General features: G+C 35.6%; 1 protein-coding gene across 3 annotated transcripts in view; it reads left to right on the forward strand.

Annotated features, from left to right (window-relative positions):
* The first annotated feature begins 325 nt into the window (after positions 1 to 325).
* LOC137387748 (glutamine--fructose-6-phosphate aminotransferase [isomerizing] 2-like) overlaps positions 326 to 25,125 on the forward strand; it is a 30,089-nt gene continuing 5,289 nt past the window's right edge. Inside the window, exons 1-16 of one of the 3 annotated variants that reach the window (XM_068074250.1) lie at positions 326 to 406; positions 935 to 965; positions 1,112 to 1,219; positions 1,306 to 1,401; positions 3,687 to 3,812; positions 5,152 to 5,210; positions 6,284 to 6,418; positions 8,937 to 8,998; positions 10,647 to 10,726; positions 14,006 to 14,062; positions 16,843 to 16,951; positions 17,763 to 17,920; positions 19,749 to 19,864; positions 22,025 to 22,223; positions 22,304 to 22,461; positions 22,997 to 23,239. In XM_068074250.1, the coding sequence (XP_067930351.1) occupies positions 959 to 965; positions 1,112 to 1,219; positions 1,306 to 1,401; positions 3,687 to 3,812; positions 5,152 to 5,210; positions 6,284 to 6,418; positions 8,937 to 8,998; positions 10,647 to 10,726; positions 14,006 to 14,062; positions 16,843 to 16,951; positions 17,763 to 17,920; positions 19,749 to 19,864; positions 22,025 to 22,223; positions 22,304 to 22,461; positions 22,997 to 23,239 (1,713 nt within the window). In that variant the 5' untranslated portion in view covers positions 326 to 406; positions 935 to 958. Of the gene's footprint in view, positions 407 to 934; positions 966 to 1,111; positions 1,220 to 1,305; positions 1,402 to 3,686; positions 3,813 to 5,151; positions 5,211 to 6,283; positions 6,419 to 8,936; positions 8,999 to 10,646; positions 10,727 to 14,005; positions 14,063 to 16,283; positions 16,296 to 16,842; positions 16,952 to 17,762; positions 17,921 to 19,748; positions 19,865 to 22,024; positions 22,224 to 22,303; positions 22,462 to 22,996; positions 23,240 to 25,125 lie in introns of all 3 variants that reach the window. The other 2 variants (XM_068074251.1, XM_068074252.1) reach the window with 2 other exon arrangements.

The raw sequence follows: 25,125 nt of genomic DNA on the forward strand, positions 1-25,125 counted from the left end.
CACGAAATTGAGCAGAATAGTGATTGAGAAGGGTCGCGACAGGTATAGCCTTAGTTTAAAACACCGAAAGAGACGCCCACTAAAACACATTGAAAACGCTGAGGATTTGCTATAGCTTGTGTTTCACAATAATCAAGCTTTTATTAATATTCTCATGCCAAAGTTTTGCACTTGCTTGGATCATGTTGAAAGTATGCGAAGTTTGAAACACATAGCCTGTGAGCCTCATAATTTACATATAAACTATTTATTTACAGTAAACGGCTGAGGTAAGATGTAATTCCTACCCAAACAGTTTTATTGTATTTTTTATTATTTTGATTAGTGAATGGGGTACAGTCATTTGGAGTATATAAAGGATTTTATAGCCGCATGCGACGCAGAATTATAACAAACTCGTATATCGGTAGGTATGTGATAAAAGCGACAACGATAATCTACATAAGCATTGTTCTAGAATTATACTATTACTTGATTAATGTTTGTTCTCACTCGTGTTTACTGACCTGGAAGTTGTAGAAATAGTTATAGCTGGCTACAGATTTTTCACATAACAAGGCTCAAATATTTTGATAAGCTAAACCTGTGTGAAAAGCATGTGTAAGAAAAGAAGCTTTTTTTTTAACATGAGAATTTTAAAATTTAAAAGAAGGAATTTGATGAAAGTTGATGTAATGAATGACATAAACCCCACTCCCCTATGGGGGGGGGGGGGTTATATCATTGATGTAATGCAACATTTGGCAATATATAGCTAATAATGCAAGCCACTTGTCTACATTTGTATTTTGTATTGGTTGCCTATATTTCCGTACATGCCCACTAAAACTGGTATCTTGCAAAGCTGATGAGTTGCATGGAGCACTCATGACTGGTACATTCTAATAACCTACGGCCATTTGCTGCTATTAATTGCTTTTTAATTTTTTTTCAGAAACCTAAATCTTACAGATCAAAAATGTGTGGTAAGTTTTGTTGTCTACTACAGATTGTGACTTTACTGATTTCCTTACTATATAAAATTTTAAACATGATTTTATTTTGGACTTTGATTCAGTTGTAACTCATAATGTTTTAATTAAATTACCTTTCTGCTATGTATCTTTTTCAGGAATATTTGCATATCTTAACTACATGGTACCAGTGAAAAGACAGCAAATCCTTGACATACTCATCGGGGGCTTGCAGCGACTAGAATACAGAGGTTATGACTCTGCAGGTACCTCTTTGAATATTCCTCATCTTAAGTACTGTCCATTTACACTTTTTTATCGGCCAGTAGATAAAGCTGTAAATTGATTTCAGGTCTTGCCATAGATGGTGGACAGGGTGAGTGCCAAGATAACATTCTTATCATCAAACAAAAAGGGAAAGTTGCGGCCCTACAGCAAGAGATTTTAGGTAAGGTGATCAACTTCATGAATATTTTTGTAGCATTGCCCTGAGAACATGTGTTTAAGTTAGTGCACTGGTAAGAGCAGCATTATCCGGATTGTACTCGAACTGCTTTCATTCAGTTGACATTCAGCGTATAGTATGACACGTAACAATGACGTGTTTTGTTTGCATTGGTGTCAGCTCAGCAAACAATTGTGCATATATTTAACAATTGCTGCACAATAGAGCTAGTCCTGCATTTGATCATAGTAATAAACAGTAGTCAAGTAATTACACTCTCTGCATTCATTTAGATGAAATAGTTGGGCATACACTGGGGGGGGGGCGTATTCTCATGCTCTGTCTGGGAAAATTTTGTAAATCTGTCAACCAATTCTTTCGTTCTTTCTTTGGGCACACTTTTTTAAGAAGCTTTCTTAGCTTCGTAAAAAAAATTCTGAAGTCGGTTTTTCTTCTGCTCTCTCTCTCCTCAGCTCTGTTTGTAGAGCTTGGGACTGAGCAGTCTGCACAAATTATCTTCCTCTCTGTGAGTGTATTTTCGTGCTCTTTATCTGGGGGAATTTTCTCACCCTCTTTAAAAAAACTTTGTAGCTTTCATTTTTTGACGTCATCAATTTGTCTGGACATGCGCTCGTTCGCGGAAACGCCGCCATATTCGTAGACAAACAACTGTCATTATTGTTCACTTTATATTATTGAATAGTATTTTTGCTGTTATTTTGATATTATATCGGGATTCTATGGATAAAAGTGTTCACATTCGCTATACAAAACTGCGAACAACAGCATCATTTGCAAAAACTAATTACAGAAGTTTCATGTTTTCAATGGTAAAAGTTGTCTACAAACATGGCTGACCATGATAAAATGAGGTCACAAAAAACAAAGGCAAATTCTCATTACTTCAAAATAATATATTTTGTTGTGATTGTAACTGAGTTTCGCTGATCCATTAATCTTCATTTACAAATCATGCAAGTGTTTAAGCACTCTATAACTCGGCATTGAATCTATGCAACAACTCACAGACATGGACTTGCATATGTCCCTCATTTCAAGTAGATAGTAATAGCTCAGGCTACGATGTTTTTAAGCAAAGTGGCTTCAACAGATCACCGGAAAGATAGACTCTCTGGGTACAATTTATGTTGTACTTTTTTCTATTACCGCTCAACCTTATAGCTAGGTATTTAGCCTTATGATATCCCTGCTTATATCCTTACTGTGTGGCATATCAGCACTTCAAACCTAAAACTAGTCAAGTTTACTGGGCCTTATCTACTCTCCAGTGTCTGGCTAAAGTCCAGCTGTTAGCTTTACCCTGTCTTTTATTGTGAGTTGAATGTCCTTGAAAGCTGGTTAGACTTCAAGGCCAAAAATTAGATTTAGCCCGGCTTCGTATTCTGATAAATTTTCCTGTGACACACAAATTAGCTTGTAACCATGGTTACTAGTAATAACTTGAACTTTAAATTCTTTGGAAGCTTTTCACAAAAAAACCTGAAGGTGGAGCGTTCACTGTTAAAGTGCATTCTTGTGGGCAACTGATATGGGTGCTACCGCAACCGGTATATTGTAGCCGGCAAGTAGACTCAATTCTCTTATGCTAGTTTTTTCTGCTAAACTGTAATATTATTGGCAGCATTTGGGTAGACAAGTTTTTCAGCCTAATGAAGTCAAAAGAATATAGTTTGGGTTGTGTGATCTTGTTGTGTAGGCTACACTCCCAGTGATTCCATGTTGATATTGTTGGTTGTCAAGAAAGCAAAGCAGGCTCCAATACTCAAATACTAGCTAAGTATTCCTTTGTGAGATTTGACTGGTAAGAGAAGCTCTCTTCTTTCATCTTAGGATGATGAAACTTATTAAAAAACTTATAAGGATAAAAACTTATTTTTTCTTATATACAGCAAATAAAAACACGATGATAAAAAAACATGATAACGAAAAAGGCAAAAATCATTATTTTATTTATGAAACTTCACATGTAATACCTTTTTTAAATGCATAACAAAGTTGCTCAGAAATTGTCATGTAAAAAAGTCCTGCACCAGAATATCTCCGCCAAAAAGTCCCATTTCGAATCTAGCTGTTTCGATCTAGTCCAATTTTCAAGCAAGGGCCGTTATTTGCTTGAAGCTTATTTCATGGAATTCCTCTGAATTTTTTTAAGTACACGTTCAGAATATGTCAAAAAATTTTGTCTCGTTTAAAAGCAGCAGAAGGGTCTAGTACTACCATAATGATATATTACACCATATAAAACGAGGTCTTCTTTTTTATTCTAGAGCAGAAAGATATTGACAAGGAAACGCCATTGCTCTGTCATGCCGGCATATCCCACACTCGGTGGGCGACCCACGGTGAGCCAAGTCCCCGCAACAGCCACCCTCACAGATCTGATGACAACAATGGTCAGTAGGCTGTCACCACCTATAGATGTCTTATCGTTCTTTGACTTATTCTGCATTGCATGCCTTGTCAAGTTATCTCTTCTCCCGTGGTCATGATTTGCGCATATAATGGCGTTGGAAGGTTCTAGAATCGTTCCTTTCACGAAAGATGATGATTGTCTGTTTGAATATGAAATGCGCGATTGATGTTTAAATTTATGGTTACTTAGTATTGTGGGCCATTGCTTTAGATTTTTTTCTTCATTTGTGATTTTCTCTCCGCTGCATCGCCTCTGCCTTCATACTCGCCTTATCTGGTACTGTATTGCCTATTCTCGGCATTTACCACAATCTTTTCTTCTCTCACTTCTGTTCCAATTTTACTTGTTTTCTCATTTAATTATTGTCGTACTTTTAGCTTACCACACTTCTACTCACCGCACCACAGAATCTTTGAACATATCGCCTTATACCAAACTCACTCGTTGTCACACTTGTGTTACAGGTTTTAAAATCATGCGCGAACTCAGCCCAAATTATTTGTATTTGTCCCAAACATGATAAACATCGCTTTGTCATGCACAAAATCGTAGGCTTTGGAGTCGGAATACAAACTTCGATATGAACAGCAACCACGAAATAATTAATTGTTAATGATGTCATCGATTTATTATCTGTACGATTTATAATAGAGGTTGCGTTCAATTAAAGGGTGGCGCTCTATTTTTCAACCTTTCTCCTATAGTGGCGGTCAAATAAAGGTGGCGTTCAAATAGAGGGTTTACGGTATGCCCGGAATATTTGTATTTAACCTTCCAGACATATGACAAACATCGCTTTCTATTTTATGACACCAACATACTACATCCACCATTCACATGTTTCAGTTTGTGAACTTTCTGTTACTACAACCTACAATTCACTATCGCGACTCCTCTGCAATACTATTAGATTACTAGCTTTTAAAACACGTCTGTTCAACTCACTCAATAATTCCCGATTTCTGTCTTTTTATTTTTTTTTAACTTTTATTATGTAATGAAAAACATCATTTTGTTGATGATTACCGATGCCAAATAAAGTTAGACATAAAATACATTTACTTGTTTTAATAATGTGATTTAGTGATGCTACGTGAGCTAAGAGCTTTATTCTTGGCAATGGATGTAGTTTGTGTTTCAACCATTTGTTGCTAGCTGCCAGTTTATCATGTTACAACCCTCAAATATCAGACGAAGTTTGTTTAGCAAGTTACTATTGAAGGGAGCGGTTTTTGTGGAATGTAGTCGTCTCTGTTGGTTAACGGGAACGGTCTGTATTCGCTAAGTAGATTACCTCTTTTGATGTGGTTTCTTTACAGAGTTTGTGGTGATCCACAATGGCATTATTACCAACTACAAGGATATCAAGCTCTTTCTGGTAGGTTGTTTAACTTTTCAATGATCTTGTGAATTTTTTGGTAGCAATGTATTGATGTCTTTTTCGACCCAGTTCTTGTATCAATTGTATGCAGCACAATTGATTTCAATGTTAGTTTGTTGCCATGGATGCAAGATTTTTTTTATCTACTCTGACTATTTTTGCATAACAAGTTCCCACCGCAAATTCCTTACAGGTTTATTTTCAGATGTGAATATTTAAGTTCCTGTTGCTGGGAGGATCCGATTTCTATATCTTCCCAGTATTAGCTGTCGCTCATCTCTGTGAACTTGTAAACAGGTCAAACATGCGATAACTCACAGATGTTGAGACGGTTGCCATGTTTGTCTGTGACTTGAAGTTGTTAATGACAGATATTATGTAATTTTATCAGATCTTTTGTGTCTGAAGTGTTTAAGGTTGTTCAAATATTGTTCTGCGAAACCACTCTTTGTAGCGTAAGCGTACATATACTTTAGCTCCAAAGCTATCATGGAAAACATTCAGTTTTAGGGGGTTTGCTCGTGTATACTCCAGCAGATATGAAATTAGAGGCTGGTTCATACTAAATCGATCGGTGTTAATCAAACAATACTTCAGTGATCGTCTGTAATAAAAATGTTCACACTATCACAGACCGATCCGCGTTTACATGAGCGAGTAGTCCATTGTATGGCGCTCTTATTATACAAAGCGGTTGCTGAAACGATGAAATACTAGTCCCGCAGTGACTGCCGTGAAAGGAATATAGATTGAGCAATCTACAGCAGCCAATCATCATCGCCGAAGTGGTACACATTACACAGGCTGTCATGGATGATCAGCAAACTATCAGGAAAGTTTGACATCTGTAATCTTTCTCGACGTACTCGTGTTAGCTCGACCATGCCATCGGTTTACGATGTACATATTCGACGAATATTTGAGAGGACAATGTCGATTTATGGTGTTGTAGTGTGAACCAGCCTTAACCTCCGTCATAGGCATTTATAATAAGTTTCTATACTCTGACAAAAGACAAAGATTTCTTACTAATTGCGTCAGTATTATGAGCGAATAAGAATGGTTTGCAGGAGAAGAAAGGGTACAAGTTTGAATCCGAGTCTGATACCGAGTCGATTGCCAAGCTTATTAAGCACCTGCACAGCTGCCACAAAAATAATGGTGTCACCTTTCAGAAGCTGGTAGCTGAGACCATCCAACAGCTGGTAAGGATGACCTTCACATCCATTTATTAGGTTAAGTCGTCATTTTTAGCTGCATCTACACTTGTACAATATTCTGCGTTTTTGACTATGGTATATACGATACTTGTATTGGCAGCAGTGAGATGTCTGGACAAACATAAAACTACTCTGTCATGACTGTCTGTGTATATCTTCACTGGGAAGGTTGGTTTTCTGTAGCAGCATTCAATGCGTGGGCACACAGATTATTACAAAGGATTAGGTTTTCGAAAAAAGGGCCAAATGAAATTTTTCAAAGAACTGGTCTTATAGAAGGACCCATCGAAGAATACCCACTGAGTCTTGCTGTTAAACATACATTGGAAGTGTCGTCGGGTTTCTACTCAAATTTATGTATTGTGATTGCAGTTGGTCTGAGCTTGATATAGTAAACTTTAATGCAGTATAATTTTAGTTTAAATTGGCAACATGCCAAAATCATTATTTATGGATCTTTAGTTAGAAAAATTAAAAGTCAGGAAAATTAGTTGATATAAATATTGATTCAGAGTACTCTGATAACAATCATCTAAAATGCATAAAAATTTGATAGTTTATTAGTCCTTATGTACTTATTGTAGTCCTTATCTATAAAAACTTGGTGTAAGATGAACTTACACCAAGTTTTTGTAGATTTTATTAGAAAGTTTCAGTATTTTTAATATAGGTATAGGTATATAATTTAAATATAGGTATTTTTCTATCATTTGCGATTGTTTTCAATTTTTGAGGTGATCTGACTGACAGGATGTTTCTAGATTAAAATTAATGAAACTTGATCTCGATTAAAACGATAAAAGAAAATGTGCTGAATGGCTTCACTAGCTGTTATCTTGTTAAAATGCTTATTATCTTGCTCTAGTTGGTATCGGTTGCGATAGATGATATCAGCAATTGCGTTCAAGTTGAAGCGTTGCGCGCCTCTAGTCTGCCGATCTCTATGGAATTATAGATGTCATGATTGCGCCTTCGATTTATCTCAGCAATCAGATCATCCCAAACATCAAAAACAATGGCAAATGATAAAAAAGTGTCTACATTTTCTTATAAAATCTACACAAATTTTGTGTAAGCTAATCTTTAAGTTATTTTAGCTTCCACACGATGATCAACTAGAGCTGGGAACTGCAGAAAATAGTTGAACAGTTGCGACCCATTGCGCTTAGAGCTTATCCTAGTAGCGAAATATTGGCTAGCAGTACAATCATAACTACACTCAACTGTATTTCACAATATGTATTGACGATTATGCTTTTGTAAAGGAAGATCGTAACCGATGGCTCATTTGCATTGGATGAATAATCAATCATCGTGTTCAGCCCAAGTTTTCTGCAAAATTTATACACTTGTAAAAACGGTTTCATGGAAATCAAGTATCTGTTTTGGTATTTGCTGGAAAGTTGTGACATCAGAATGCACATGACTCATTTCGCCTATGTTGTCATCACGGATATGATGAGAGCTTATCTCTTACTATCCTGTTAGAGTTGTTGGTCGGTGTAGTCTATAGTTCAGCCACGCGCGTCAGATGATGAGTGATGATGTCACATAGAGGCTATTTGTTGTTTCGGAATCTCTCTCCACCCACTCTCCGGTTTTTTGCAATCTGTTTGCTAGATAGTCCACTCAGCAGTTGTCTCCGGTGTTTATGTGCTAGATAGCCGACTCAGCAGTAGTCTCCGGTGTTTATGTGCTAAACAGCCGACTCAGCAGTAATCTCCGGTGTTTATGTGCTAGATAGCCGACTCAGCAGTAGTCTCCGGTGTTTATGACAGGCGCGTAATCACTAATAGTCGATTCATTCATGAGGAGTAATTTATTGGGACATCTTCTATGGCTAAACAGAGCTTTTACAAATGATTAAATTTAATTAAAATGATTTAAATTACAATGATTTAAATAAAATTTAATCTTCTATGATTAAAATTTAGATGGATTTCTATTATTACAGATGAACTTACACAAATTTAAATAGATTTTATCAGAAAGTGCTGGTATCTTTCTATAAATTGCGATTGTTTTTGATGCTTGAGGCGATCTGGTTAAGATGCTTTAAGATTAAAATCAACAAAATTTGATCGTGATCAAAACACCCAAAAGAAAAATTCATGCCGAAATGGCGTCACTATTTGTGCCGCTCCCTGTCTCTCTCGTTGTTGCTTTCGACTATTGGGTTAAAGTTGTAACGGTAATAGTTTCCATTCTGTCGGTCTCTTCGCTGAAGCGCAACTGTAGACATAATCGCACTTTCGTGTGAATCTGAAAGCTTTAACCGTGATCAAGTTTTATCGATTTTAATCTAGAAACATCCTCGCAATAAAATCACCTCAAACGTGAACAATAATCCTAAACGATAGAAAAATACTGATACTTTCTGATAAAATGTACTAAAATTTTGTGTTTTTATGTTCTGAAAGTTCTTCCTTGATAATAGAATTTAATTTTCCAACGTTTCGAATGACTCACACCATGTTTTGAAATGTTCGTGTACAAATTGTAGGAGGGCTCATTTGCTCTGGTGTTCAAGAGCACGCACTATCCAGGAGAACTGGTGGCCACAAGGTATGTTCCTGTACATCTCTCTCCCTTTCAGTTTCAGACATAATCAGCATCGTATCTATTTTTCATCATCGCCTTGTTTTTAGCAAATAGTTCATCTTCTCTTTAGTTAGATGCATGGGAAGTTTAGGACAGAGTAACTTAGCATAACTCTTTAAACACAGGATAGCTAGCATGTCTATTACATACAACGTAGAGAGCATAACTCTATATTAAATACAGGTTAGGTAGCTCATGTGCTATAAATAAAGGATATCATGCATAACTTTATTACTTGGGCTAACAGCTATCAGAAGTCTGTTACATACAATATAGCTCGCGTAACTCTATTAAATACAAAATAGGTAGCATAAATCTAATAAATGCAGGCCAGGGAACAGACAACTTACTTTCTCTGGACAGAGGTATTTATGAATCAACTATAATTACTAGGCATAGTTAAAGCCTAGTAGGTAATACAGTATGATTGTTATAATTACTAAGTGCTGTTGCCCTAAGCAGGAGGGTAGGTCAATGACATTGTCGTTATAGCCTGATGACTAACTCCATTCGCTACCCGTTACTAACCACTAACCAGGGTAACTGTAAGACCTTTTTCTGTAGGCTAACTTTATGACTATATCTGTTTGTCCCATCAGACGCTTTGTAGAACTTCTTTAAAGATAGCCTAAAATATGTAACGCAAGAGGATCTTAGTGCACATATAATTGTGGGTGGGCACGACGTTATCAAGTCTATGTTTTTAAGTTTTCATTACTGAGGGATTGCGCTGTGTGTTATGGGAAATACAATGTTGCTATTATAATACACCACAAGTCAGCGAACTCTGTTATTTCTCAAGTTTTAATTTTGTTATTTATTGAATATAACCAAGACAGCTCATGCAAAATCTTCAGCTATTTTGAACTAGGAAATCGGCCAATGCGTAATATATATGAGGTATTGCAAAAACAGTAGAATCCTAGCCAGCAGTTGTCTACCGAGCAAGGGGAGGTAACTCTTATTTTGGTTTTCATGTAATCCAAAATATAAAACAACTCCTGTTTCCAAAAGTTTGTAATATTCTCCTGTCACGCCGTTAAAATACATGCATATCCTTTATCATGTACATTGCAGTTATGATCTGTTGGAGTTGTCTCTGATGTAGTTTAAGATAGTAGATAAGGTTCAATCAGTTGTGATTTATACATACATGTACTAGCACTTGCAATAGTTATGGTGGATAAGTCTATGGTTTATATATAGAGTAGTTATAATAGTTAAGGTAGATAAGTCTATAATTTTTGTAGTTAGTGAGTCTAACTTTCTGTTGGTGGCGTGAGGTTACGCTCCTAGCATGTCAATTGAGCTTTAATTTTAGAACTTTGTGATGTTTCTGTAAATCATATAACTGCTTTTAATTTGAAATCTGTATTTATCTTTTTGATTAAAAGATGCTAGTTTGGTATTGCTACGCGTGAGAAGATAGTGACCTGTAACTTTGAGCAAAAACTTCCATATTTTGATCAAAATGGCGAATTTGAGTGATTCATATATGAGAGAGAACTTTGTGATGTAAAAATTAATTTTTTCAATTGTTTCGCAAGTATGCCTAGCTCTTTGAAAGACAGCTGTCAAGTGGAAGCATACAGTATTTTGCATGGTTCTGTAGGAGGGGAGGACCTCTGCTGGTTGGAGTTCGATCTAAGGTCCAACTGGCAACCAATGCTTTTCCCATCATCGTCAGCGGAGGTAAGATGATTTCCTTTTCTTCTAGTAAACTTGTGGACTAGTCCTATTTTCACTGAGGTATAGGTTAGGTGTTAAGGTTAAGGTAGCATCCAACTTTTAAAACACTTTTGTTCAACTCAATAATTCATGATTTTTGTCTTTTCATGATTATTTGGCATGTAATGAAAAACATTCTTTGATGATTATTTTGGGCAATAATAAGTTATACGTAACTTATCTTCCACCATGTCGTCATAGGGTAGAAACTGGGCCATAAAAATGCATGGATATTATTGAGTAATTTGTATATTTAATTATGTTCTCACCACGAGTGATATCCCAAAAACTTTCGGCTGTCTCTCTTTGGTCTCGCTTCACTCCTTCCATCTTTCTTTGTGCTGTTACATATCTTGTGCTCTATGCATATGCTTGGTCAAAGGGTTGCTGAAGGAGCATTAAGGTTGATGGTAGGCTGCTGCTGGTAGACAATTTTGTTGTTACTATTAACACTTTGGTTTTTCTGAGCGTGTTCTGTACAGATGGCTACACTGTTCATTGGAAAACGTCTACGTTGATAACTTACACATTCCGTAAAACCTTTATTTGAACGCCATGGCGCTCTATTTGCCAACCCTTTTTTAGAGCGACGCTTTATTAGGGGGGAGGTTCAAATAAAAGGTGGCATTGTATTTTCAAACACCGAATCAGAATTTTGAGAAAAATAAATTTAACCCTTTCACGGGCAAATCGAATGTCCCCTTTATTTGGCACTTTCCTTTAAGCGGTGTGACATTGACTTCTTTGAATGCAAGAAATTTGCTAGCATACCTCCAACTTGTCGTAGATCTTTGAATAAATATGCACAAAGAAGCTGATACATGTTTCTACCAGTTGATATCTATTGCTTGCAGTTAACCTACGATTATTTTATATCCTGCGTTGCAATTTGTTGGAGCTTTCAAGTTTTTTAAATTTCGATTTAAGTTTGAAAGCATATTTTCATTTTATAACTATATTTAGCAGGGTTGTATAAAAGCTCATCGCACTCATTGATATGTTTGCTACAGTTTGCAGCCAAAACTGGTTTTTAATGTGCAATAAAACAGGAGGTACAAGCGTCGATCCATTGTAAGCCGAGTTCAGATTACCGCAATCATGATATCAAATAATATGCTATAAATCTGCAAATTTACATGTTTTATAGTAATAATAATAATCTATCAAATGCTAAACTATATATTTAAGTACGAGCGACATAAACAAACCATAATTATAATACATGCAAAAACAAAAATTAACATTTTGAAACAAGTATTAGCATTTTCAAAACAAAAATATTAGCATTGTTTGCTCAGCCAGTTGCGTTCTGATTGTCGCTTCTGTTTAGAGCCATTTCATATTCTTCTGGCTGTTCAATACCCTCCTCAGTGTCATCTGACCTCAACCCATTTTCTGCACAGCTGAGCTAGTCGATACTAGCTTCCAAACAATTTCTAGCAGAGCAAAACTTTTACACGATGTCATTTTGAATGCACTCTTCTAACGCAAATAAAGAGAAACCATGTGGAATCAACATAGCCTCAAAATGTTAGCCTCAAAATACATTCAAGTTTCCACAGTTTCTATCGTGAATGCAAAAACCTTTTTTACATACATCTAAGTATTAAGACAACATTAAAAAAGGAACTACAATCAACTCGATACAGTTAATAATTATTTCTATGGTGTTGCTTTCAAAGTTTCAATGAAAAAAACCGAAAAGCTTTGGAGTTGGAAAACGAACTTTGATATGAACAGAAACAACGAACAAATTAATTGTTATTGATGTAATCAAGTCTTTAGTAGTATAGTTTTGCGGGCACTTTTCTACTGATAACTTGCTATTATGGGTTCGTAAAGATTAAAAATGTCAAATATTGGCGCTCAAATAGAAGTGATGTTCAATTAAAGGGTGGCGCTCTATTTTTCAATCATTATCCCATAGTGGCGCTCAAATAAAGGTGGCATTCAAATAAAGGGGATGTTCAATTAAAGGTTTTACGTTAATATAACTATTAAACACTTGAAAATAATTTTGCTGGTTGCTGGCGGTAATTTGATTTATTTAGCCTTTCTAAAAAGCAAGTTGTGCTCTTATAGCATAAAAGTGAAATATTGATCAAAGGATACATTCCATTCAGCATATAAAAACTGCACCAGCCTTGGTGTTTGTTTTAAAGCGGTTACCAGACTATGCAATGTAGTGAGGAGCTTAAAGCACTTTTGTATATATATATATCTATATTTTGTTTTTCAATATATATATTAAAATATCTGTGGAAATGAAAATTTATATATATTTTCAATTATATAATTATTATTAATTTATTATAAGAATTATAAATTTATATATACACGCTTTTATTAGGCAGTTTGTAATCGTTTTAATAGAAAAAATGTTTTACGTATGGTGCCGCAAAAATTAATTAAATAAATAAAATGGTATTACCATTTGGTGTTATAACCACAAAAACAAAAATTTATGAAAGGATTATTTGAAACTACGATGTTTATGTATACATCTTATCTCTTTTGACAAAAGAGTAAAAGAGTTAGCAACGCAATTGACAAGTGCATCTTTGGGTAAGTGCAAAATAAAATTATCACACATTGGATATCTGGTAATTGACAACTAAAACATAATAATTGATCAGAGCTGAGGAGGTCAGACTGAAAATCTCCGACTCTGCGCTAGTCGGTAGATTAACTAACATAAGGGATAGCTACTACAGCTCAGTTCGTTTTCTGAGAAATAGTTGTTTAGTCCTACTATCATCAGGGATGCCGAAATATACTATGTTAAGACAAGATGTCTCTGTAGTGCGTGGATTTTTATTGAAATTGGCGAGACTCTTGGAGGCTGATAAAACTCATAGTCATTATGATTTGTTACTTAACTCTTTTAAAAATATTTGTATTATTGCTTTTTTCCTGACTTGATCGACTGTTTGATCATTCGTATAAAAGTGGTTGAAAACTCTCAATGATAGTGCTGTCAAACCAATAATAGCAGCAAATTTCTGATTTTGTTTTCAGTAAACCTTCATTGGTCTAATGTATACTTTAGTGTAAACCTTTGCAAGATTGATTCCAGCAATGCTATGGAGTTTATACTTGAAAATTGTTTTCTGCAGGAAAAATCTTAGCTGTCAGGGGATTTCCATATTTTTGTGTAGACTAAAGTTTGACATCTCAAAGCATTCTTTTAGAGCACCCCACTTATTTTTTGCATTAGCTTATCCAGATGTGTATAAATTGCAGCCTCGGGCCATCTTCTCGAGACACATCGACACGATTCGCTCTTACCAACACTTGTTGGTATGACAATGTGAATGTGTGCATTGACTGTTGCTTGCTTGCAGTTCTCTCTACTGTTGCAACTACTTTCCACCGAGACATGCATTGTTGTGTGCCAATTAGTGCTGCACGATATCTTTGCATGTACATTTGATTATTTGGTCTCTAAATATATCGAGTATCGAAAAATATCGAACATTGGAGTTGTCTTCTTTCGATATATAGTGCTAAATGTGCTTTAACACGAACGATATGAGAAGATATTGGTTAATATCGGTTGAAAAGCATGAGTTGTCCCCTTTTTACATTAAAAAGAATAAACAACTCCAGTTTGAAAAAAATTAATATCGAAGCCGATATTTTTTCTAAATATCGGCTTCGATATTCATATCGATTTGAAAACTGACCCAGTATAAAATCATCCACTGAAATATATCATCACATCGAATTATATCGATTTATCGTGCAGCACTAGCGCCAATACTTTACTCATTTCACTCTTGCTATCAAACACTTGACCTAACCCTTAGTTGTATTATTGTCTTACCGTTATTATTATCATTATTGTTACACTATTAGTATAATTAGAATGTCATTATTGTTTTTGTCATTAGTGCTATTACTATTTCTACTAATGCGCCATTGTTGATACTCATTCATCTTCATGGTTCGAATGGTTTCGGAGTTGCTTCCACCCCAGATCATAGAAACGGTAAATTACGAATGCATTTGGCGCCATTTTGCTAAATTAGTGCGAAGAGTTGTAAGACTACTTTGGCATAGAAACACTCACTGATGATGGGTCGGTATCATTAATACTCGACTAAGCTCTTCCCAGTGGAGGGGATAAAATAAAATTCAGCTCACAACCACACGGGTTTCTGCTATGAAAACGGTCTACCGTACTCACCACTTTTTCTAAGGATGGGTTGCTCTAAGGAATATGATGAAATAATTACTTTTTAGTGCAACTAGTTGAGTACACATGAATTGAAAAGTGATCGTGACTTGAAAACGAACCTGCTTATATAACAAGTTGTGTTTAGAGGGATGCATAGAAAATTTTGGAGAGATCTATAATGTAACCTCCGAATCATTGAAACATTAGGGCGCTAATTCGTAAGCAGTGGGCAACTCCGAACCCTTTCGAATGCATGGAAACACGGTGAATATTATACATACTGGCTGAGTATAGAGAGGGGGGAGCAGTACTTGTTTCTGTTAGATCTATAGAGCTTGCCTGTAGTTTTCGTGCTATCCAGTCAGCGTTAAACGAATCATCTTTTATATCAAGTCCAAGCAAGCTTATAGGGCTATTGGGATGATAACAGATACAGGTTCTTACAGTGCAGTCTAATGACAGTACAGTCTTCACAATATATTATTATTATTATTACCTCATTAAGTACAGTCTTATTATGACCACCACAATATGCAAATATTTTAATATACAATTTAAAATTTGAAAAATGCTTTACAAAGGTATTCGCAAGGACCAACTTTCTATGTCTCCTGAAACAAAAATTAAACTGGTGAAAAATTGACATAGCAAATAAAGATTGGAATGAATTATTTGATAAGTTTGACAGCAAGTTTGTGGTTAGCTGGAACCAAATTCTTTTAGCGAAGTGATTAAGAAAATGTAAATAATGATAATAAAATGTAAATAATATTTGTAAAAAAAAGTTTGTTGGTTCAGAACGGTTTGTGAATTTTGTATTGACGAGCAGCCTCAGTGTGTCAATCAATTCTATAGCAAAACAGATTTGTGTAGTAGGCGGCCTGAGCAGGTGAGAGGATTGATAGCGTCTTTAATGAAACTACTCTGTTTTTTATAAAACTACTCTGTCTACTCTGTAAAACTTAATTCTTACCTTAACTAGATAATCATATGGCTCTAGCGAGTAAACATTTGATGTTGATGATAAATTTTCTACCTTTCACTTTTTAGTCTATACATCTACTAGCAGTTCCTTGAATCTCTTATTGCTGAGTTCATGCTTGTGAGAGTGGCGCTAACAATTAAAGTTTCCCGTTTCCTGTTTCACCAATAATAGAGTATTTAATAATATTAGGTTATACTTTAATACTATAATAATTTAATAGTGACGTACTCATACGCATGCTGTTTGCGTTCTTTTTTCTTTTTGCTTGGCCTTTAAACGTATGCTTGCCATTAATGTTCTCGTCTCATAACAAGCTTTACTTTCAGATTTTTTACCTTTGTGCTATGGTATTGTAGGGGCCAGTCAAGGTAAGGGTACCTGTCTGTTATTGTCACCCAACCGTTTGCATGTTTAAATGTGTTTTTCTATGGCATTCTTTTCTGTCATCTTGTTTCGCTAAGGTGGACGTCAGCCTTCTAACCCCTGCTTGAGAATGCTGCTCTTGTTAGTTCAGAGTCTTAAGTGCCAATTTGTTATGCTCGTGTATATTTTATTATAAATTTGGAGATACCATTAGACTTGCCTAGCAATTTTCTATAATCTTTTTACTGAATGATTTTTCAAATCTAATCAATTAATTATTTAAATTAACCATTTAATCAATTATATGTAATTGATTAAAGAGTCGAACAATTTTCTAATTGTGTAAAGATTTCATTGCACAAAGAAAGACGTGTAGGCTGACATCCATTTTTAATAAGTCGGAGGTTACGAATAAAGGTCAAGGTTATCATGATATTAGTTTATTTCATGTCTGTTGCCATTACAAAGTCGCTTCAGGTGTGACACTTTACTTCAGGTGTAAAATTTTCTCACATTAAGACTACTATTCTGTTATGGTTTGGCTATTTAAAGACGGGACATACCCCGATGGAAAGACTGTCCATCCGCTGATGAAACAACTGTCAAGTGATTGCACAGATGGGAGTGATGCAATGGAGTACTTCTTCTCATCAGATGCTAGGTACCGCCTCTTTTTAGTCCTGTTCTAGCGAAGTAGTAACTTAGTAGTATCGCAACTCCAGTAGGCAAACGACTTTACAGTAAAGTTTAATAATAAAACTAATGATTATAAATGGATGAAAAGTGGTTAGTGACTAGTTGGCCTATCCTGGTTCTAACCTTAAAAATCTGTCAAAAGGTTGGGCTGGGCTTACTAATCATAACAATAATATTAACTGAAGATAACAGAGGCTAGCAAATGAAATATGGCAACTACAATGATAATAAATATTTGACCTCCAAAAATAAAATAAATTTGAACTATCCTTGATGACATACAGAAATCATCTTGACTCAAAAGTGCTGAAATGTTGAAGAAAGTTCTAAAGGTGGAATATGGGATCATGAAAGAGAAAGCGTTTTGTTGTGCTTGATCGTAGAACCTCTAAAAGATTTTTAACACCTCTAAGATTTTAGAACCTTGAGAAGGTTCTCCACAATTACATGTACCATTATAAGCCTTTAATTATAATCTTACTTATAACACTTATGAGAACTAATAATAACAGTAACAATTATATTAATAATATTTGTGGATTTCAAATGCTACAACAAAAGGTGTAAGTGGACTCATTAGCTGTACTAATACATAAAAAAGGTTGCATAGAGCATTTGTCAATTTCATTTTACTTACACCGCTGCCTGTGAAGGTTGCTCTTCGGCATCATTACATACCCCTGCTGTTCTATCCATTACTTTCCAAAAAACTAAACATCGATACCCTGAGATATACCTGATCGACCACTAAGGGCATGTCTTATGTCTGACTACAGCGCAGTGATAGAGCACACCAAACAGGTGATCTACCTGGAGGATGAAGATGTTGCGGCTGTCTGTAATGGTAAACTCAACATCCATCGGGCCACCTTAGATGACTCCAATGTCAGAGAACTCATTACCGTGAAAATGGAGCTGGAACAAATTATGAAGGGTGAGTTGACTCATGAAGCATATTTAAATACAGTAGTTGCTCTATTGCTACGCTCCGATTGGTTATTCACATTCGCAGAGGTGCAAGTTCTATCATTTTTTGTAATTTTGCTGTTGAATATTTCTAAAGTGTTTGCTGTAAATTGACTCTGGTGTGCTCTGTCAACTTTAGTATATTATGATATATTAATATATATATATTAGTATATATAATATATATTATTATAGTATATATAAAATATATTATAATATATTTTAGTATATTCTATCATTTTTTGTAATTTTGCTGTTGAATATTTCTAAAGTGTTTGCTGTAAATTGACTCTGGTGTGCTCTGTCAACTTTAGTATATTATGATATATTAATATATATTAGTATATATATAATATATATTATTATAGTATATATAAAATATATTATAATATATTTTAGTATATTATAATATGACCCAATTTTGACAAGCAAAATGCTGATTAATTTTTTGATTTGCTTTTTATATCAAAACTAGCCGACTATTCGGCGTTGCACGGGTATTAAAAACAGTTTATAAACAGTGGCAGGTAATGCAGTTGCCATTGGCTAATTTGAGTAAGCTGTATCTTTATTGCTAAACTTAGTAATAAGAGCCGTAAGAGCAAGTTTTATTGACGTTGCGCTATGCATGTTTTAATCTAGGTAATGACCCATATCATCCAATGAATCTATCGCATCTGGTGTAGCTTAATTGGTTAGCTTTTTGTCTTGCATATCTTGCGTATGGGAGGTTCCAAAATCAAGTCTTGTGTTATACGGATTTTTATTGCTAGATTTCAACCAGCTCCAGCTGGACAGACGAACGACAAACTTTGAGAATTATATAGTATATATTATATATATTATATAGGCCTATCAAAATTATTATATGTTGGAGCACATATTTTTATAAGAATCGTGTATTTTGTTCATTTATTCCAAAGTCCAAACACATAAGGTAGCAATAAATACTTCAGGTAGTTACACATCGCATTAAAATGAATGCTTTATATAGAATTAAATTAAAACTAAAATAATAGAGTAATAATCCGTAAGAAGTTTATATTGTTACTTCACTTTTGAAACTCTGAAAGAGAATTGTAAGTTTATATATGCATAGGTTCAGATGTAGAAGTAACCATAAAAATATGCCGCATAACTTACTCTAATTTAAAATGAATTGAGTTTAAAATAATTAATCTCACATACTTTTTATTATTGTTTTCGTTTCAGAGTAATTTTTGTTTACTTCCATTTGTAAAGTAGTGCATTAAAATTACTTGGGATGAAGAGTGAAATATTCTATCAAGTGTTATATTGAAGGTCAGAAAATTGTACGTTAAGGTAACCCATAAGTTATAGTTTGGTTGCAGTTGTGACTGGAAATATGTTCAGTGCAATAAACGTCTTTTCATCTACAGATTTAGTCAGTAAATACAATCTTGAGTATTGTATCTGTGAGTCTTGAGGATTTGTTTCCATCCTTAGAAGCTTCCGCACTATAAATTGACATAGCCAATCTTTACAATAACAGTAGTGATGTCTGTCCATCTGTACTAAGCAACGCTTGGTGTATAAGAAAAAATATTACTTTCAATCAGATTCAAACTCACAATATTTAGCGTAGCATAGCAACATCTTACTACTTGCACCAATCAGCTGCTTTGCTACAGTTTGGAATAATTGTGTAGATAGTTATTACATTTGACCATCTCTCACGGCACACTGGACTGCTTGGTTGCAAGTTGTTAATAAAATAGAGCAGTCTTTGAAGTTATGCTCTCCACAATGAATAGCCTGTGTTTCTATTTTTGCAGGTAATTACTCCACCTTCATGCAGAAAGAGATCTTTGAGCAGCCTGAATCACTAGTAAACACAATGAGAGGACGACTCAACTATGAAAAAGGATCAGTTGTGTTGGGAGGCCTAAAGGTCAGAGTTGCGCCCTCCTTTGATGCTTCTATTGTACAGACCTTTTGACTCTAGAATGGTTCTATTCGGTTTTTTTCAAGTCAGGTTTAGGATTAGCTATTTTGTTTGCTTTCATCAGGGTTGGTTTTCTATATCATACCAATACTGACAAGCATGGATTCACTCAGAGCAGTACCCAAACTATAGCAGCTCCACTGGCGTTCAGATACTTAAAAGTTTTTGTCACTAACATGTACCGATATAATCAGCATTATTAGCTATTTACCGTACTTTTCAGACTATTAGCCGCTACTTTTTTCTGATGCTTCGAGCCATGCGGCTTATATAAGGGTACAGCTTTTCTGTAGCTTTTTCTTTTACCCCTAGGGCTCTCTAACCGGAATCTCCGGTTAGTGCGCCTTTAGCGGTGAAAAAAAAACGAAACAATGCCTTACAGTGTTCCGTTAGGCACTAGGTTAAAAAGCGTCGGTTAATAGCGTCGGAAACAGTGCCGTTGGCACTGTTCCGTTTTAAACAGCAAAGCTGCTGCCGTGTTAAAAAGCACCATCCTGAGTTCTGCGGCCTATACAAAGGTGCGGCTTATGTATTGTTTTATTATCGGTTTATGAAAAATAAAGCAGATGCGGCTTATATAGGGGTGCGGTTTATAGTCCGAAAAGTGCGGTACATATACTATTGAGATTCAGAGTCTTGAATCCTTCAGAATCCTTTCAGAAATACTAATATGCTTCTTGAAGTTGCCACCGAAAGAAATTCATTTGTTAACTCGATATGAAACCATTGATTTTGCTTGCTTATCAAAAGCACTTTACAAACTACAAAGTAATTCGAAGGTGGCAACTCGTTGCTGATTTGGGTTTAAGCTGAATAGAACTGTCAATTCTATTTTTCTAATTTGCTAAAGACTATGAGAATAGAAAGGTTTATTTAAGAAGGTTACATCTGGGATTTAGCTTTACTAGCTCATTGTTTACTTGCTGATGTGCAAGGCGACAAATCATTCGACATTTTGAAGCTGAGGCTCGGGATAATTTGGGGAATTGTCTTCCCACCTGATGGCCCAAATAAACTAGGCTGTGTAGCTCCGCTTTGTTTTTCTGTTTCTTGATTGCTTCGTATGTGCTTAGTAAAATTCCAGAGTTTCAAGTCGGTTGGACTATTAGTTTTTAATACAACGCCGAAATCCTGAGGATTTAGAAGACATCGATTTCTTCTATCCGATTTCTTCAATCGGTTAGAAGATACTTCTAACCGATTGAGAAATGAAAAATGGCTGCTGACTGAACATTGGTTTCTAATGACATCTAAATTGAAATTTCTGGTAATGAAGGATTAAAAATATACAAAACTTAAAAGCTTTTCCTCAGCAACAAGAACTTTACACTAAAACTAATTGTTTTTCTATTCATAACAAATATACACACTCTATCAGACTCAGTTTACATAACAAATATGCACACTCTATCAGACTCAGTGTACATAACAAATATACACACTCTATCAGACTCAGTTTACATAACAAATATACAGACTCTATCAGACTCAGTGTTCATAACAAATATACACTCTATCAGACTCAGTGTACATAACAAATATAAACACTCTATCAGACTCAGTGTTCATAACAAATATACACACTCTATCAGACTCGGTGCGCTGCATTCATCATGGTTCGTCAGTTATCTCTAAAACATCAATTCTTTGAAAGAGTTTGAAAAAAGACTATTTACTCTGTTTGATTTCTGTTTTTTTAGTTCTACAAGCTTGGAACATTAATAAGGTATTGAGTTCAAAAGGAATTGTGTTATTCTTAGTGTTTTAATAGTCGATGAAAATCTGTTAATACGATCGAGGATCAGGGGTTCTGCTTGTATATACAAAATTAGACCTCAAAATTTAAACTGAGTTAAATAGTGTGACCAGATGTAGAAATTGTAAATTTGTACTGGATTGCAACACGGGAGATAGGTTATGAGAGTGAAACGATTGGAATCAGATGAAAAGTGTGAAGTTGTCATGGATACAACAATAACAATTGAACAAGATTCAGGGAGGGCAACAAGGGTTGGTATAGTTTTGGCCGCCATTTCATTAGTTTTAATCTAACAGAATTCTAACGATAATCTAATTAGCTAGTAAGGAACTTCCTGTTTTCTTTAGGATCACATGGGAGAGATAAGAAGGTGCAGACGACTTATAATGATAGCTTGTGGGACTAGTTTTAATAGCGCCGTGGCAACGCGTCAGATTATGGAGGAGTTGACAGAGCTACCCGTTATGGTTGAATTGTCTAGTGACTTCCTGGACAGAAGAACACCTATCTTTAGAGATGATGTCTGCTTTTTCATCAGCCAGTCAGGTGAGTCTCTGGTAAATCTTTTATTTTCTATCAAATGACTGGATAATCGCATATCTATTTACATGTGACATGCTTGACAGGTGAGACGGCTGACACTCTCATGGCACTAAAGTACTGCAAAGAGAAGGGAGCACTGAATGTTGGTATTACCAATGTAGTTGGTAGCACAATCAGTAGAGAGACTCATTGTGGAGTACACGTTAATGCCGGACCAGAGATCGGAGTAGCGAGCACAAAGGTCTGTTCTTGATCACGTCTGCTAGTTTTTTGTTACTTCTTAGCTGTTCTCATGTCTGTTGACTATTACAGACCTACACTAGTCAGATATCGACCCTGATCATGTTCTCATGTCTGTTGATTATTACAGACCTACACTAGTCAGATATCCACCCTGATCATGTTCTCATGCCTGTTGACTATGACAGACCTACACTAGTCAGATATCCACCCTGATCATGTTCTCATGCCTGTTGACTATGACAGACCTACACTAGTCAGATATCCACCCTGATCATGTTCTCATGCCTGTTGACTATTACAGACCTACACTAGTCAAATATCTACCCTGATCATGTTCTCATGCCTGTTGACTATGACAGACCTAGACTAGTCAGATATCCACCCTGATCATGTTCTCATGCCTGTTGACTATGACAGACCTACACTAGTCAGATATCCACCCTGATCATGTCCTCATGTTTGTTTACTATTACAGGCCCGCACTAGTCAGATATCCACCCTGATCATGTTCTCATGTCTGTTTACTATTACAGGCCTACACTAGTCAGATCGCCACCCTGATCATGTTTGCGCTGACCCTGTGTGAGGACAGAATCTCTATGACTGATAGACGGAAGGAGATCATGAGAGGTCTGCATGAGTTGCCAGAGAAGATAGAGAAGGTCTTGTTGTTGGATGAGCGTATAAAAGAGATAGCTGAAGAGCTTATACATGAACGAAGCCTGTTGGTTATGGGACGGGGGTACAACTTTTCTACATGCATCGAAGGAGCTCTGGTTAGTTACTTATCATGTTGACATAATAGTTAAACAGTTGTGTTTTTCTTTGGATACTGTCCGAAAGCTAATTTGTTGCTTAAACTATGTTTTTGGGAAATTATGTACATACCGTACTTTTCGGACTATAAACCGCACCCCTATATAAGCCGCGTCTGCTTTATTTTCCAAAAAATGATAATAAAACAATACATAGGCCGCACCTTTGTATAGGCCGCAGGACGGTGCTTTTTAACGTGGCAGCAACTTTGCTATTTAAAACGGAACAGTGACTAATGGCACTGTTTCGTATTAACCGACGCTTTTTAATCTAGTGCCTAATGGAATAGTACCATTAGGCATTGTTTCATTTTTTTTTTCACCGCTAGAGGCGCACTAACCGGAGATTCTGGTTAATGCGCCCCAGCGGTGAAAGAAAACGCCACAGATTAGCCGCACCCTTATATAAGCCGCATGACTCAAATCATCAGAAAAAAAGTAGCGGCTAATAGTCCGAAAAGCACAGTATTCATGTAAACATTGATCTCATGTATAAGTCGATAGGTATTTAAAACAAAAAGTTGCATTATTATAAGTACTACCCATGTATCAGATGACTCCGCTATTCAAGATTATTCTGGAATAATTATATCAAATCTGAATCGGCCTTTGCTATTCCAGAATAAAAATATAACATTCAAAATTCAAAGTTTTTCACTCAATACAATAAATAAAGTTTTTCAGCGTGTTTAAACGAGGTTTGATAAGACTTGCTGATGGTAGTATTTGTTCAACTACTGCACGTTAAAATGCGCGTTAAGCATTTCCTGTCATCAATCACTTGTTTGCTACTCCTGGTCTCGTAAACATGGAAAAAGCAATCCCTTTCATGACAAACGGTATTCATCGAGCTATTCACGGTCTATTTAAATGTATTTGTATTGAATTTTATCTTTTCGTAAAATCCCACTTAACGTCTCCTCAAATATAATGTTTGTTAAATTCAAAATTTAATACTGCACAATCATGGCGGCTGTCATGTTATTATTGAGTGTCCCATCATAGGCCTGTTTACTGAGAATGTATACCATATTTTCACTTCTATTAGAAACCGGTAATTCTGTGAAGTAACTAAAACATTTATATGATGAGGCACTATTATTATGAGTTTTTCTTAAGGCTTCATCCTCACGGTGTGTATATTGTATGTATAATATTGGAGTTTTCTTTTCATAGTTCTTGTCTATTTGACTCGGCAGCAACATGTCCATAAGCATTACTCATCTATAAGTTGACCGTGTAAATTTTACTTTAAAATCGCCTCGCAGAAACTCGACTTTTAAATGAGTATATCTTATGGTATGCATAAGAAATCGTATTCGTAAAAACCAGTGCACGGTACATTGGAGCTGTCACGCCAATTGCATCATTTAGCGCTGTGTGTTCCACACAATGCAGTCCGACAGAGACAGCTTCTGCTCAATAAACAATATCGTAAGGTTTGCTGTTAGCTGAAACTATGTTGTTGTCTTCTCCAACTTGCGATGGAGTATGACATTGCTTAATGATGGCCCGTTTTAGCAGCATAATCTCAGCATCAGATGGCAAAATTTCCTTCAATTTAATCATGAATATTTAAAATTGAGTACAAAATATGTTTCTTGGAGTTGCTCACTCATCCAATTTCTGTTTGTTTCAGTAACATTAATGTAAGTATATAAATAATTTTTTTATCAAATATTTTCAAGTTTCAGTTATTCCTGTTTGCATTCTGTCTTTGTTGGCTTATCGTTGCTATGCTAGTTGATGTTGAGTTGTTGAGGATGTGAAACGTGTACTACAGCTGATCTTACCATCTATAAAATATCTTAATCTACAGGAAACTCTAGCTCGGTTTATTGTATCTG

The sequence above is a fragment of the Watersipora subatra genome, chromosome 2 (genome assembly GCF_963576615.1).
Source record: "Watersipora subatra chromosome 2, tzWatSuba1.1, whole genome shotgun sequence".
In the NCBI taxonomy this organism is placed as follows: Eukaryota; Metazoa; Bryozoa; class Gymnolaemata; order Cheilostomatida; family Watersiporidae; genus Watersipora; species Watersipora subatra.